A 14,274-nucleotide genomic window follows, 5' to 3' on the forward strand; every position below is an offset into this window, starting at 1 on the left:
CAGACATACAGGCAGGCAGACATACAGGCAAACATACAGGCAGACAGACAGGCAGACAGACATACAGGCAGACATACAGGCAGACATACAGGCAGACATACAGGCAGACATACAGGCAGACAGACAGGCAGGCATACAGGCAGGCAGACAGGCAGGCAGACAGGCAGGCAGGCAGACAGGCAGGCAGGCAGGCAGACATACAGGCAGGCAGACATACAGGCAGACAGACATACAGGCAGACAGACATACAGGCAGAGCTTGCCAGTTGCCACCTATAAGCCAGAAAGTCAGTAACAGATACAAGCTGGCTCAATTGCCAGGTCGCAATTGTAAATGAGAGCTTGTTCTCAACTTGCCTACCTGGTTAAATAAAGGTGAAATAAAATAAATAAATAAATAAAAGAGACAATAGCTCTTTATCAATTAATCTTCCTTCACTTCCTCACGTCCTCTCTTCTGGCCTGCTTCTCAAAAGGTATTGGACCTTCTTCTTGAGGAGGCGGGGAGAGAGGACACAAGGAGTTGTGGAAAGACAAAAGGAGTTTGAGCCAAACTGTGTAGTTCACTGAGACAGGGCTTCCTCCTACTTGTTGGGCTTTGACGATGTGAGCTCCATCTACAGAGACATCTCTGTCACTGCAGGTGTGGTCCTGGGCATTCCACTGGCACTGCCACTCACTGGTCACACATGCTATACACCTGGGGACAATCAACCAATAGAAGGAAGAGACAAGGAGTCAGAGTTTATATAGCCAATGAAAACAGAAATCCTCAAAGGTGTTCCGTGTAAAATGACTGAACAGAATAACTGTCAGAAAAGCGTCCTTAACGGGTGGTCTCCATAAAGCAGTGGTCACCTACGGGTCCATCTTCAAGGCATTCCTAATCCATCACCTTGCACTCCTATTGGTCTTACAGTTCTGCTGGGAAGGCAAAGTGTTCCAACCATTTCATTTGTCTGAAGGGACAAACTCCACGACCAGAGAAAGACCCTCAAAGAATACAGCAAACAGTTGCTGTTTTTATGAGTGAGTTCTTTAAGCTTTTATTCAGGACTGTCAACACTGTTTTTATGAGTGAGTTCTTTAAGCTTTTATTCAGGACTGTCAACACTGTTTTTATGAGTGAGTTCTTTAAGCTTTTATTCAGGACTGTCAACACTGTTTTTATGAGTGAGTTCTTTAAGCTTTTATTCAGTACTGTCAACACTGTTTTTATGAGTGAGTTCTTTAAGCTTTTATTCAGGACTGTCAACACTGTTTTTATGAGTGAGTTCTTTAAGCTTTTATTCAGTACTGTCAACACTGTTTTTATGAGTGAGTTCTTTAAGCTTTTATTCAGGACTGTCAACACTGTTTTTATGAGTGAGTTCTTTAAGCTTTTATTCAGGACTGTCAACACTGTTTTTATGAGTGAGTTCTTTAAGCTTTTATTCAGTACTGTCAACACTGTTTTTATGAGTGAGTTCTTTAAGCTTTTATTCAGGACTGTCAACACTGTTTTTATGAGTGAGTTCTTTAAGCTTTTATTCAGTACTGTCAACACTGTTTTTATGAGTGAGTTCTTTAAGCTTTTATTCAGTACTGTCAACACTGTTTTTATGAGTGAGTTCTTTAAGCTTTTATTCAGGACTGTCAACACTGTTTTTATGAGTGAGTTCTTTAAGCTTTTATTCAGTACTGTCAACACTGTTTTTATGAGTGAGTTCTTTAAGCTTTTATTCAGTACTGTCAACACTGTTTTTATGAGTGAGTTCTGTTTTTTGAGTGAGCTTTATTCAGGACTGTCAACACTGTTTTTATGAGTGAGTTCTTTAAGCTTTTATTCAGTACTGTCAACACTGTTTTTATGAGTGAGTTCTTTAAGCTTTTATTCAGGACTGTCAACACTGTTTTTATGAGTGAGTTCTTTAAGCTTTTATTCAGGACTGTCAACACTGTTTTTATGAGTGAGTTCTTTAAGCTTTTATTCAGGACTGTCAACACTGTTTTTATGAGTGAGTTCTTTAAGCTTTTATTCAGTACTGTCAACACTGTTTTTATGAGTGAGTTCTTTAAGCTTTTATTCAGGACTGTCAACACTGTTTTTATGAGTGAGTTCTTTAAGCTTTTATTCAGGACTGTCAACACTGTTTTTATGAGTGAGTTCTTTAAGCTTTTATTCAGGACTGTCAACACTGTTTTTATGAGTGAGTTCTTTAAGCTTTTATTCAGGACTGTCAACACTGTTTTTATGAGTGAGTTCTTTAAGCTTTTATTCAGGACTGTCAACACTGTTTTTATGAGTGAGTGAGTTCTTTAAGCTTTTATTCAGGACTGTCAACACTGTTTTTATGAGTGAGTTCTTTAAGCTTTTATTCAGGACTGTCAACACTGTTTTTATGAGTGAGTTCTTTAAGCTTTTATTCAGTACTGTCAACACTGTTTTTATGAGTGAGTTCTTTAAGCTTTTATTCAGGACTGTCAACACTGTTTTTATGAGTGAGTTCTTTAAGCTTTTATTCAGTACTGTCAACACTGTTTTTATGAGTGAGTTCTTTAAGCTTTTATTCAGTACTGTCAACACTGTTTTTATGAGTGAGTTCTTTAAGCTTTTATTCAGGACTGTCAACACTGTTTTTATGAGTGAGTTCTTTAAGCTTTTATTCAGGACTGTCAACACTGTTTTTATGAGTGAGTTCTTTAAGCTTTTATTCAGTACTGTCAACACTGTTTTTATGCAACACTTTTACAAAACAAATGTGCGTCTCCCTACTTCCACTCGTGCTGAGTAGCCGTGTATCAACAGGCCTGCTGTTTCATTATCAGCAGCTCGTCACGTTTATTTCAATATCCAGGAATATTTCACTGTTCTGCTCATAGGAACATCATGAATTGGAGCATGAGGCAGAAATAATGTGGTGCGACTTGAGTTTGGCCATCAGGTGGAAGACGGTGTCCCCTCTCTATTTCAGTCTCACCGGAGGAAAGGAGAAAGCAGGGACTATGAGAGGTGGACCCTCTCTATCGGTCAGCCTCACCGGAGGAAAGGAGAAAGCAGGGACTATGAGAGGTGGACCCTCTCTATCGGTCAGCCTGACCGGAGGAAAGGAGAAAGCAGGGACTATGAGAGGTGGACCCTCTCTATCGGTCAGCCTCACCGGAGGAAAGGAGAAAGCAGGGACTATGAGAGGTGGACCCTCTCTATCGGTCAGCCTCACCGGAGGAAAGGAGAAAGCAGGGACTATGAGAGGTGGACCCTCTCTATCGGTCAGCCTGACCGGAGGAAAGGAGAAAGCAGGGACTATGAGAGGTGGACCCTCTCTATCGGTCAGCCTCACCGGAGGAAAGGAGAAAGCAGGGACTATGAGAGGTGGACCCTCTCTATCGGTCAGCCTCACCGGAGGAAAGGAGAAAGCAGGGACTATGAGAGGTGGACCCTCTCTATTGGTCAGCCTCACCGGAGGAAAGGAGAAAGCAGGGACTATGAGAGGTGGACCCTCTCTATTGGTCAGCCTCACCGGAGGAAAGGAGAAAGCAGGGACTATGAGAGGTGGACCCTCTCTATCGGTCAGCCTCACCGGAGGAAAGGAGAAAGCAGGGACTATGAGAGGTGGACCCTCTCTATTGGTCAGCCTCACCGGAGGAAAGGAGAAAGCAGGGACTATGAGAGGTGGACCCTCTCTATCGGTCAGCCTCACCGGAGGAAAGGAGAAAGCAGGGACTATGAGAGGTGGACCCTCTCTATTGGTCAGCCTCACCGGAGGAAAGGAGAAAGCAGGGACTATGAGAGGTGGACCCTCTCTATTGGTCAGCCTCACCGGAGGAAAGGAGAAAGCAGGGACTATGAGAGGTGGACCCTCTCTATCGGTCAGCCTCACCGGAGGAAAGGAGAAAGCAGGGACTAGAGGTGGACCCTCTCTATCGGTCAGCCTCACCGGAGGAAAGGAGAAAGCAGGGACTAGAGGTGGACCCTCTCTATTGGTCAGCCTCACCGGAGGAAAGGAGAAAGCAGGGACTATGATAGGTGGACCCTCTCTATCGGTCAGCCTCACCGGAGGAAAGGAGAAAGCAGGGACTAGAGGTGGACCCTCTCTATTGGTCAGCCTCACCGGAGGAAAGGAGAAAGCAGGGACTATGAGAGGTAGACCCTCTCTATTGGTCAGCCTCACCGGAGGAAAGGAGAAAGCAGGGACTATGAGAGGTGGACCCTCTCTATTGGTCAGCCTCACCGGAGGAAAGGAGAAAGCAGGGACTGGATGCTCTGCTGCGCTCTCCCTCCGCTGAGACTGACCATCAGTCCAGTAAAATAAAAAAGATAATTATTTCAATTTATGCTCAGCTGAGCCTCGCAAATGATACAACTGATCTATTCTGTTACCAAAGCTCGAGTTTTGAAATATAACATGGTCTGACAATAGTCAGGAAGGCATAAAGCTAATATGTTGTGATAATGTATTAGACCAACTGCACAAACCTCCTTCCTACACAACAGTTTTTATTAGGTTACTGTTGTATAGGCTTACATTATTAAGTCCTGTTTTTAAAGAATATCTGAGTGGTAGATCTCAGCTTGGAAAGTGATCTTGCCTCAGAAAAGGTTGGTGACCACAATAAGGGTTTTACTGGCGACACTTACGGCGTGTTCCTGGACTTCCTGCCGGTGGCGGCACAGTTGTAGAACTTGTATTCGCTGGTCGTCACCTCGATGGCGTCGTTGACCAGGATCTTCACCTGCACTGTCACAAAGTCTGAACGCAATACGACAGAATGTCAGTTACCACAGTCCACTGCTCTGAGAGGAAATATTAGCCTGGTCACCTGACTGGTTCTGTACTGACTAAAACACATCGTTGCCTTGTTTGGCAAGACAAAGACAAGTTAGTTAAATAAACAGACTGATATCTCCAGGCTTAAAAACAGTATACAGAACCCATCTACCACCCAAGGAGCTAAGGACCGGGGTTAGGACCAGTATTCAGGAGGACTCACCCTGCTTGTCAGGTGTAGAGGGGATGTTCACAGGGTCGGGGAGGGCACAGATGACCTTCTGGTCCATCATCACAGCTCCACTAGTGTCCGAACCAAACCTGCACTTGATAATGTCAGAAGGGCCGATCTTGGGGAGGGAGGGGATGTAGATTTCAACCTGGCCAGGAGAAAAACAGAGGTTTTTGAGGAGTGAGAGAGATAAAAACCAAGAGTGAGAGAGAAGCAAGAGAATAAACTTCCTCTTGAATACAAAGAGGTCCATTGAGGAAATGCAATTATGTTTCAAGTCACAGGAATGGTTATGTGACAAAAACTCAAGTTTCTGGAGAGAATTGAGATGAAATGAAGTGAAATAAAGGAAGTTACTGATATTCAGGTCTACAGTTTAAAATGTACACAGTTCATTAATCCAGAACTGACCCAGAAAACTAATTTCTGTCTGTGTGTGTGTGTGTGTGCGTGCGTGCGTGCGTGTGTGTGAGAGAGAGAGAGAGAGAGAGAGAAATGCACTGGTAGGGAGCAGAGCTTAAAGGAATTGACTAGAGTTAAACTCAGGATGAATGAATTCTGAATTAAGCAAACCCAGCACAACAGATGAGGGATCTTTCACACTGGAGAAGACAGCTGCCAATGACAGGGAGCGTAGACATGTACACTCAACCACTCAGTACCTGCTCGGTCTTCCTACAGCTGAGGTTGGGTGGGTTAAAGGCCTGGATCTGAACACACTGCTGGTTGGGGCTCCACAGCCACGTGTTGTCATCCTCAGCCCTGGGACAGTCTCCCTTCCTGGTACACCTGGAGGAGAAGAGACCAGTCACACCCTGGACTACAGTTAACCCTGGACTACAGCTAACCCTGGCCTACAGCTAACCCTGGCCTACAGCTAACCCTGGCCTACAGCTAACCCTGGCCTACAGCTAACCCTGGACTACAGCTAACCCGGAGTCTGGACTACAGCTAACCCGGAGTCTGGACTACAGCTAACCCTGGACTACAGCTAACCCTGGACTACAGCTAACCCTGGACTACAGCTAACCCTGGACTACAGACTACAGCTAACCCTGGACTACAGACTACAGCTAACCAGGAATCTAGACTACAGCTAACCCAGGACTACAGCTAACCCAGGACTACAGCTAACCCAGGACTACAGCTAACCCAGGACTCTGGACTACAGCTAACCCAGGACTCTGGACTACAGCTAACCCAGGACGCTGGACTACAGCTAACCAGGACGCTGGACTACAGCTAACCAGGACGCTGGACTACAGCTAACCAGGACTCTGGACTACAGCTAACCAGGACTCTGGACTACAGCTAACCAGGACTCTGGACTACAGCTAACCAGGACTCTGGACTACAGCTAACCAGGACTCTGGACTACAGCTAACCAGGACTCTGGACTACAGCTAACAAGGACTCTGGACTACAGCTAACCAGGACTCTGGACTACAGCTAACCAGGACTCTGGACTACAGCTAACCAGGACTCTGGACTACAGCTAACCAGGACTCTGGACTACAGCTAACCAGGACTCTGGACTACAGCTAACCAGGACTCTAGACTACAGCTAACCAGGACTCTAGACTACAGCGAAGCAGGACTCTAGACTACAGCGAAGCAGGACTCTAGACTACAGCGAAGCAGGACTCTAGACTACAGCGAAGCAGGACTCTAGACTACAGCGAAGCAGGACTCTAGACTACAGCGAAGCAGGACTCTAGACTACAGCGAAGCAGGACTCTAGACTACAGCGAAGCAGGACTCTAGACTACAGCGAAGCAGGACTCTAGACTACAGCGAACCAGGACTCTAGACTACAGCGAACCAGGACTCTAGACTACAGCGAACCAGGACTCTAGACTACAGCGAACCAGGACTCTAGACTACAGCTAACCAGGACTCTAGACTACAGCTAACCAGGACTCTAGACTACAGCGAACCAGGACTCTAGACTACAGCGAACCAGGACTCTAGACTACAGCTAACCAGGACTCTAGACTACAGCTAACCAGGACTCTAGACTACAGCTAACCAGGACTCTAGACTACAGCTAACCAGGACTCTAGACTACAGCTAACCAGGACTCTAGACTACAGCTAACCAGGAGTCTGTCCCTGTATCCAGGCCCAGTTCCTCACTGATAGGAACTCAAAAGAGAAAATAGTCCTGGACCATCTATAACAGGATAAATCAGTACTAAGCTCATAAGACATTTATAAGTTACATTGTATTATTCATTGAAAAGATCAATGAGCAGCAGGAAATATTGCAGCTATAACCAATGTTCCCCCAAAGAATTGTCACTGAGCAAATTTCAAGTCTGCTGACTTCCAGCGCGCGTTACTGTTAACACTGAGGCTGTACCCGCTTTAAGTTACAGTTTTAAACAGTGACTATGTAGGCTACTGTGGCTATTTGATCATAATGTAGGCCTACCAGTGGCCTACCATCAAAAACATGGAGAACATTCATTGAACATCACACATTTTAACATGGAAATAGCTGTTCTATCATTCAGCCTACAGTAGCAGCCAATGTGTGGTGTTCAATATAGGTCTACATTCCATGAGACTTTTGAAAAAACATGCAGGGCTTGACATGAACCTGTTCATCCACTTGTCCTTCAGACAAGGAGGGGACTGAAAATGTTGTGTTGATGCAAAAAAACACTTTTCTAAATAGAATGCATTATTATTCCCATACCATTATTACAGAGTATCAGACAAATTACACTACCCTCTGCCTATTGGCTACTTGGCTTATTCAAGCCTGTCTCAAAATACAACACGGCCCCTTTAAGACAAAAACAAATCCCATCACCTGACTGGCTTTTCAAAGATGGCTAGAAATGTACAGGTTGTGTGCTCCTGTAGGAAGCAATCCCTCCCCTATCGTCCCCTATCGTTGACTACAAATGACCTAGAACTGGGATAATAACTCACCAACTAGCAAAGGACATGAACAAATGTGCCACATGTGGCTACATGCAGCTCTGATTGGTTAAGGAGCACCGGTCTGTGTAGAGTACTACAATCCGACACCGTGCGTTCTGCCTCGGTATGTTGCATTGAAAGCGTGGATTCAATCACAATTCCCACAGTAAAGGGAAACGTTGATAGTGTTAACTAAAAGTCTAGAAAGTTGAGTGAAGTTGAATCTCGTGCTTCTCTGGTATTTCTTCTGCGCGGCAGCCCGAGAGGAGCTGCACCCCGCTTAGAGGGAACATTGGCTATAACTGGGACTCTACTCACTTGCCCTGCAGCACACACCAGCCACAGTAGGGGTCTTTCTGTGCCACACAGGACTGGCAGTCTGTCTTCAGGTGGCAGGCCTGCACTGGAACCTTGGTGATCTATGAGCAAAACAAAAACGGCTGATTCAAACATGGCTTTGATATGATACTAACCTAAATGCATGGAACGCCTCACACGGATGAAAATCTACGCTGTGGAATAAAGTTCCACGTTAAGATCACGGCTCACCTTCTTCTCTGTGGTGATGTAGAGGTGTGTGAGGCTGGTGTCAAACAGCAGGTTCTTGTTGACCTTGTCCCCGGTGTTCTCCCCAGGGGCGCGGCCGTACACCTCTGGACTGGTCGACAGGTGCAGCTTCAACACCTACGTTACACGAGCAGAAAGAAGACAGAGAAGGCGGCCGGGTCGATGCAGAAGACGTTAGTCAACTATTAAGGAAAATACATTCAAGTCAGAGGAGCCTATTGAATAACATTCCAGCAGGATGAGTTTCTGTTCAGCAGACGCTCTTATGCAGAGCAACTTGTAGTCAATGCATTTAACTACGGTAGGTGAGACCAACCACATATCACAGTCAGTGTATTTAACTAAGGTAGGTGAGACCAACCACATATCACAGTCAGTGCATTTAACTAAGGTAGGTGAGACCAACCACATATCACAGTCAGTGCATTTAACTAAGGTAGGTGAGACCAACCACATATCACAGTCAGTGCATTTAACTAAGGTAGGTGAGACCAACCACATATCACAGTCAGTGCATTTAACTAAGGTAGGTGAGACCAACCACATTCTATGAAGATGGTAACTTAACCATTATCTGCAGTTAGGGTCAGCTGTAGTTTTTGAAATAAACATTGCGGTCCACGCAATTGTTTTTGCAAAGTTGAAGAAAAATGTCACGTAAACTATTTAACTGAACTCAAGTCACAATTTGACATAATGGAAGGCAACCCTTCAGGCTTTAGATGTCATATTGTTCATGGTTTTTCATCCATTTGTAAGAATTACTGAACAAAGACCGGTTTGGGAGCCAAAAGACCCGGCTCAACGAAAAGACTTGGAATGTCCATCACTGTCAGCTAGTACCTCTCCTAAAGTAGTCCCCAGGAAGGCAACGGCGTGCTCCGTTTCCACAGCGACGGCCACAGCGGTCATCAGGCCCTTCTTGGTGAAAACGGGGTTGGTTGCCAGGGCGAACTCTGCCCTGCTGGCCAGTGGGGAGGGCAGGAACTCAGCACCACACTTTTGATTGGTCACCATGCCCTTCTGAAGAGGGAAGGAATCAATGTCAGATACATTATCTCACTAGTAGGTAGAAGTGATAATGTAGCAGTTAATACATTATATCTACATCCTCTTGTAAATATCATTGTAGAAGAGCAACGACCATAACGTCAAGGTAAACTAGAAAACCATCAATTGCTTCAAAACTGACAGCACGTACATTCTCGCTCCTCATACCAGAGGACATACAATACGACTGCCCTTGACTGGAGGGCCTGGTATGGCTACAAACCTCATTTTCAATTTTACACAGCTCGTCTGACTTGGAGGAGTACGGTGAGTAGACAGCAGACTTGTTGTTTATTTGTCCCTTGGTGCTGTAGCAGGCTCCTATGATCTCCACCAGTCTCTGGTTGATGGCCCTCAGTGGGTACATACACACTGCCGAGCTGGAGCTGTCGTCGTCCGAGCTGAACACCACAAACACAACCTGACAGGAAAACACCAGTCACTGTTCTTAACTCACTGTTCTCACGGTTCAGACTGGCCTCCTTACGTAAAGGTGAAATGCCGCTTTATCTGTCCAAACTCATTTGTGAGATTCAATCTTATTCAAACAACTATTTGTCCCCTTAGGGCAATTCTATTAGGGGTTATATCATTGAATTGGGGTATAGAATTGAACTGGTTAGTGGATTAAGTTTAAATTGTTAGAGGGGGAAAATAAATAGATACCTTATCCTGGGCTCCAACCGGTCCGTACCAGCCAGAGGAGCTCATATTCTTGGCCAGGGCGTCTCCTGGGAGGGTCACGTAGGCTGCCTGAACCTTGTTGTACTTGTTCCCCGCGCTGCAGTTCAGCTGGAGCTCTGTGTACGAGTAGTAGTTGTGGTCGTTCTCACACATCCTGGAGATAAAGGTGAAGTTCTTGGTTCCTGAATCCTGGGCGCCCAGGGTTCTGGAGAACAGGAAGTAGACAAAGCCCTCGTCCTGGAAGACGAGAGATGGAAATAGAGGAGAGAGAAAGTGGAAAAAAGGAGAGAAAACGAGTGAGATAGAAGAGAATGAGTTCCATGAATCATTATTCATCTTTCAGAATCTTTTTGTAACGTTGTATTCACAGACAGGCCCTGAGGGGATGTTTCACACTGTGTGTAAAAGGGGTTTCTCCATCTCTCACCTTGAAGGCGTGTCTGAAGTCATGGAGGTAGCGCAGCGTGAAGGGGTTGGACTGGACGGCCGAGGCCTCGATGATGCTGTCGAACAACACCCAGTCACTATGGACCTGGAGGATACGGGTGCTGATCAGCTTGGTGCTGTCATGGCTGCCGTAGCCCTTAGCCACCTGAAGAGAACAGAGAGGGGCAAATACAAGTTACCATGGTGACCAGGAAGTAAATACAACATGGTTCAGCTTGGTGCTGTCGTGGCTGACATAACCTTTACACACCTCGGACGAGACCGAGGGAACAGAACATGGGAAATTCAATTATCTAGTACCTTTACAATTTTAAATCCCAATACAACATCAGCATTGCGATTGCAACGCCAGGATAGTGGGTTTAATTCCTGGGTCCACCCAATACGTAAAACATTTATACCAGTCACTTTGAATAAAAGTGTCTGCTAAATGACATTATTATGACTGTGATATATCACGGAGCGGTTCGTCCACCTACCAGGAAGACGGTGAAGTTCCCCTTGTCCTTGTTGAAGTAGTAAGACATGACCCCTACTACCGACACACTCTCCTCAGCACTGGCCACGTACGACTTCTCTCCTTTCGTATCGCTGAAGTACAGCAGCTGCTCCACATTAGACAGGTTCCTCAGAGAACAGATTCCTCTGTACAGACTCCCACACACTATCAAGGTGTCTTTGGATGGATGGATGAGGAGCAGTTTGTTATGGTTGTCTGTCTCCACTGCTTCCTCACAGGAAGTCACGGGCGGGGTACACTGGCGGTTGTCCAGTTCGGGTCCTGTTCTGGTGTGTGCCTCAGGGTGCAGGGATTGGTCCAGTTGGTAGAGGGCATTGACCGTGCCCACGTACAGCCGGCTGGTGATTGGGTCCTGGACTACGTTGTTGATGAGGGTGTCGGAGGTGAACTCGTCGTAGGCGGAGCCGAGGAGGGAGAGAGACAACGTCGCCAAGATGGCAGCCAGGACCCACCGCCACGCCATCTCTGGAGGAGAGGAAGGGAAAAATAATTATATTACCCTTTATAACTTGGTAAAGAAAGAAAGAGAGAGAGGAAGGAGTGAGAGGGGGAGAAAGAGAAAGAGGAAGGAAGGAAGGAAGGAAGGAAGGAAGGAGTGAGAGGGTGAGAAGAGGAAGGAAGGAAGGAGTGAGAGGGGGAGAAGAGGAAGGAAGGAATTAGTGAGAGGGGGAGAAGAGGGAGGAAGGAAGGAGTGAGAGGGGGAGAAGAGGAAGGAAGGAAGGAGTGAGAGGGGGAGAAGAGGAAGGAAGGAAGGAAGGAAGGAAGGAAGGAGTGAGAGAAGAGGAAGGAAGGAAGGAGTGAGAGGGGGAGAAGAGGAAGGAAGGAAGGAGTGAGAGGGGGAGAAGAGGAAGGAAGGAAGGAGTGAGAGGGGGAGAAGAGGAAGGAAGGAAGGAGTGAGAGGGGAGAAGAGGAAGGAAGGAGTGAGAGGGGGAGAAGAGGAAGGAAGGAAGGGGAGAGGGGGAGAAGATGAAGGAAGGAAGGAGTGAGAGGGGGAGAGAGGAGGAAGGAGAGGGGAGAAAGGAAGGAAGGTGAGAGGGGGAGAAGAGGAAGGAAGGAGTGAGAGGGGAGAAGAGGAAGGAAGGAAGGAAGGAAGGAGAGAGGGGAGAAGAGGAAGGAAGGAAGGAAGGAAGGAGTGAGAGGGGAGAAGAGGAAGGAAGGAAGGAAGGAAGGAGGAAGATGGGGAGAAGGAAGGAAGGAGTGAGAGGGGGAGAAGAGGAAGGGGAAGGAGTGAGAGGGGAGAGAGGAAGGAAGGAAGGAAGGAAGGTGAGAGGGGAGAAGAGGAAGGAAGGAAGGAAGGAGTGAGGGGGAGAAGAGGAAGGAAGGAAGGAAGGAGTGAGAGGGGGAGAAGAGGAAGGAAGGAAGGAAGGAAGGAAGGAAGGAGTGAGAGGGGAGAAGAAGGAAGGAAGGAAGGAGTGAGAGGGGGAGAAGAGGAAGGAAGGAAGGAAGGAGTGAGAGAAGAGGAAGGAAGGAAGGAGTGAGAGGGGGAGAAGAGGAAGGAAGGAAGGAGTGAGAGGGGGAGAAGAGGGAGGAAGGAAGGAGTGAGAGGGGGAGAAGAGGAAGGAAGGAAGGAGTGAGAGGGGGAGAAGAGGAAGGAAGGAAGGAGTGAGAGGGGGAGAAGAGGAAGGAAGGCGTGAGAGGGGGAGAAGAAGAAGGAAGGAGTGAGAGGGGGAGAAGAGGAAGGGGAAGGAGTGAGAGGGGGAGAAGAGGAAGGAAGGAAGGAAGGAAGGAAGGAGTGAGAGGGGGAGAAGAGGAAGGAAGGAAGGAAGGAAGGAGTGAGAGGGGGAGAAGAGGAAGGAAGGAAGGAAGGAGTGAGATGGGGAGAAGAGGAAGGAAGGAGTGAGATGGGGGAGAGGAAGGAAGGAGTGAGAGGGGAGAAGATGAAGGAAGGAGTGAGAGGGGGAGAAGAGGAAGGAAGGAAGGAGTGAGAGGGGAGAAGAGGAAGGAAGGAAGGAGTGAGAGGGGGAGAAGAGGAAGGAAGGAAGGAGTGAGAGGAAGAAGAGGAAGGAAGGAGTGAGAGGGGAGAAGAAGAAGGAAGGAGTGAGAGAGGGGGAGAAGAGGAAGGGGAAGGAGGAGAGGGGGAGAAGAGGAAGGAAGGAAGGAAGAGGAAGGGAGAGGGGAGAAGAGGAAGGAAGGAAGGAAGGAAGGAGTGAGAGGGGAGAAAGAGGAAGGAAGGAAGGAAGGAAGGGGAGAAGAAGAAGGAAGGAGTGGAGGGGAGAAGAGGAAGGGGAAGGAGTGAGAGGGGAGAAGAGGAAGGAAGGAAGGAAGGAAGGTTGAGTCTCCAGGAAGGAAGGAGGAAGGAAGGAAGTGAGAGGGGGAGAAGAGGAAGGAAGGAAGGAAGGAGGAGAGGGGGAGAAGAGGAAGGAAGGAAGGAAGGAGGAGAGGGGGAGAAGAGGGAAGGAAGGAAGGAAGGAGTGAGAGGAGAAGAGGAAGGAAGGAAGGAAGGAGGAGAGGGGGAGAAAGGAAGGAAGGAAGGAAGGAAGGAAGGAAGGAGTGAGAGGGGAGAAGAGAGAAGGAAGGAAGGAAGGAGAGAGAGGGGAGAAGAAGAAGGAAGGAAGGAAGGAGTGAAGGGGGAAGAGGAAGGAAGGAAGGAGAGAGAGGGGGAGAAGAAGGAGGAAGGAAGGAAGGAGAGAGAGAGGAAGGAAGGAAGGAGTGAGAGGGGAGAAGAGGAAGGAAGGCGTGAGGGAAGAAGAAGGAAGGAGGAGAGGAGAAGAGGAAGGGGAAGGAGGAGGGGGAGAGGAGGAAGGAAGGAAGGTGAGAGGGGGGAAGAGGAAGGAAGGAAGGAAGGAAGGAGTGAGAGGGGGAGAAGAAGGAAGGAAGGAAGGGAGGAGAGGGGGAGAAGAAGAAGGAAGGAGGAGAGGGGGAGGAGGAAGGAAGGAGTGAGAGGGGAGAAGAGGAAGGAAGGAAGGAAGGAGTGAGAGGGGAGAAGAGGAAGGAAGGAAGGAAGGAAGGAGTGAGAGAGGAGAGAGGAAGGAAGGAAGGAAGGAGAGAGGGGGAGAAGAGGAAGGAAGGAAGGAAGGAGTGAGAGGGGAGAAGAGGAAGGAAGGAAGGAAGGAGTGAGAGAAGAGGGGAGAAGGAAGGGGAGAAGAAGGAAGGAAGG

At 47.6% G+C, this 14,274-nt stretch overlaps 1 protein-coding gene and 1 long non-coding RNA gene across 4 annotated transcripts in view; one reads left to right on the forward strand and one right to left on the reverse strand.

The window, feature by feature from the left end:
• Positions 1-14,274, reverse strand: part of LOC118381655 (plexin-B2-like) — a gene marked incomplete at its 3' end in the record, with an annotated part of 185,802 nt that overhangs the window by 31,738 nt on the left and 139,790 nt on the right. The window contains 11 exon segments of the mRNA XM_052507059.1: positions 588-699; positions 4,618-4,729; positions 4,971-5,127; positions 5,642-5,768; positions 8,228-8,328; positions 8,459-8,593; positions 9,320-9,499; positions 9,750-9,947; positions 10,193-10,447; positions 10,638-10,802; positions 11,137-11,642. Coding sequence (XP_052363019.1) covers positions 588-699; positions 4,618-4,729; positions 4,971-5,127; positions 5,642-5,768; positions 8,228-8,328; positions 8,459-8,593; positions 9,320-9,499; positions 9,750-9,947; positions 10,193-10,447; positions 10,638-10,802; positions 11,137-11,640 — 2,046 coding nt within the window.
• Positions 3,101-3,937, forward strand: LOC127923133 (uncharacterized). Of its 3 annotated transcripts, none has more exons than XR_008113474.1 (3): positions 3,101-3,231; positions 3,532-3,711; positions 3,832-3,937. It is a non-coding gene; the product is annotated as an uncharacterized LOC127923133 (long non-coding RNA). The 3 variants fall into 3 exon arrangements; XR_008113472.1 differs by lacking the exon at positions 3,101-3,231 and adding an exon at positions 3,264-3,411; XR_008113473.1 differs by lacking the exon at positions 3,101-3,231 and having other exon boundaries at positions 3,271-3,591; positions 3,652-3,711.

The sequence above is a fragment of the Oncorhynchus keta genome, unplaced genomic scaffold (genome assembly GCF_023373465.1).
Source record: "Oncorhynchus keta strain PuntledgeMale-10-30-2019 unplaced genomic scaffold, Oket_V2 Un_contig_284_pilon_pilon, whole genome shotgun sequence".
NCBI classification, from domain to species: Eukaryota; Metazoa; Chordata; class Actinopteri; order Salmoniformes; family Salmonidae; genus Oncorhynchus; species Oncorhynchus keta.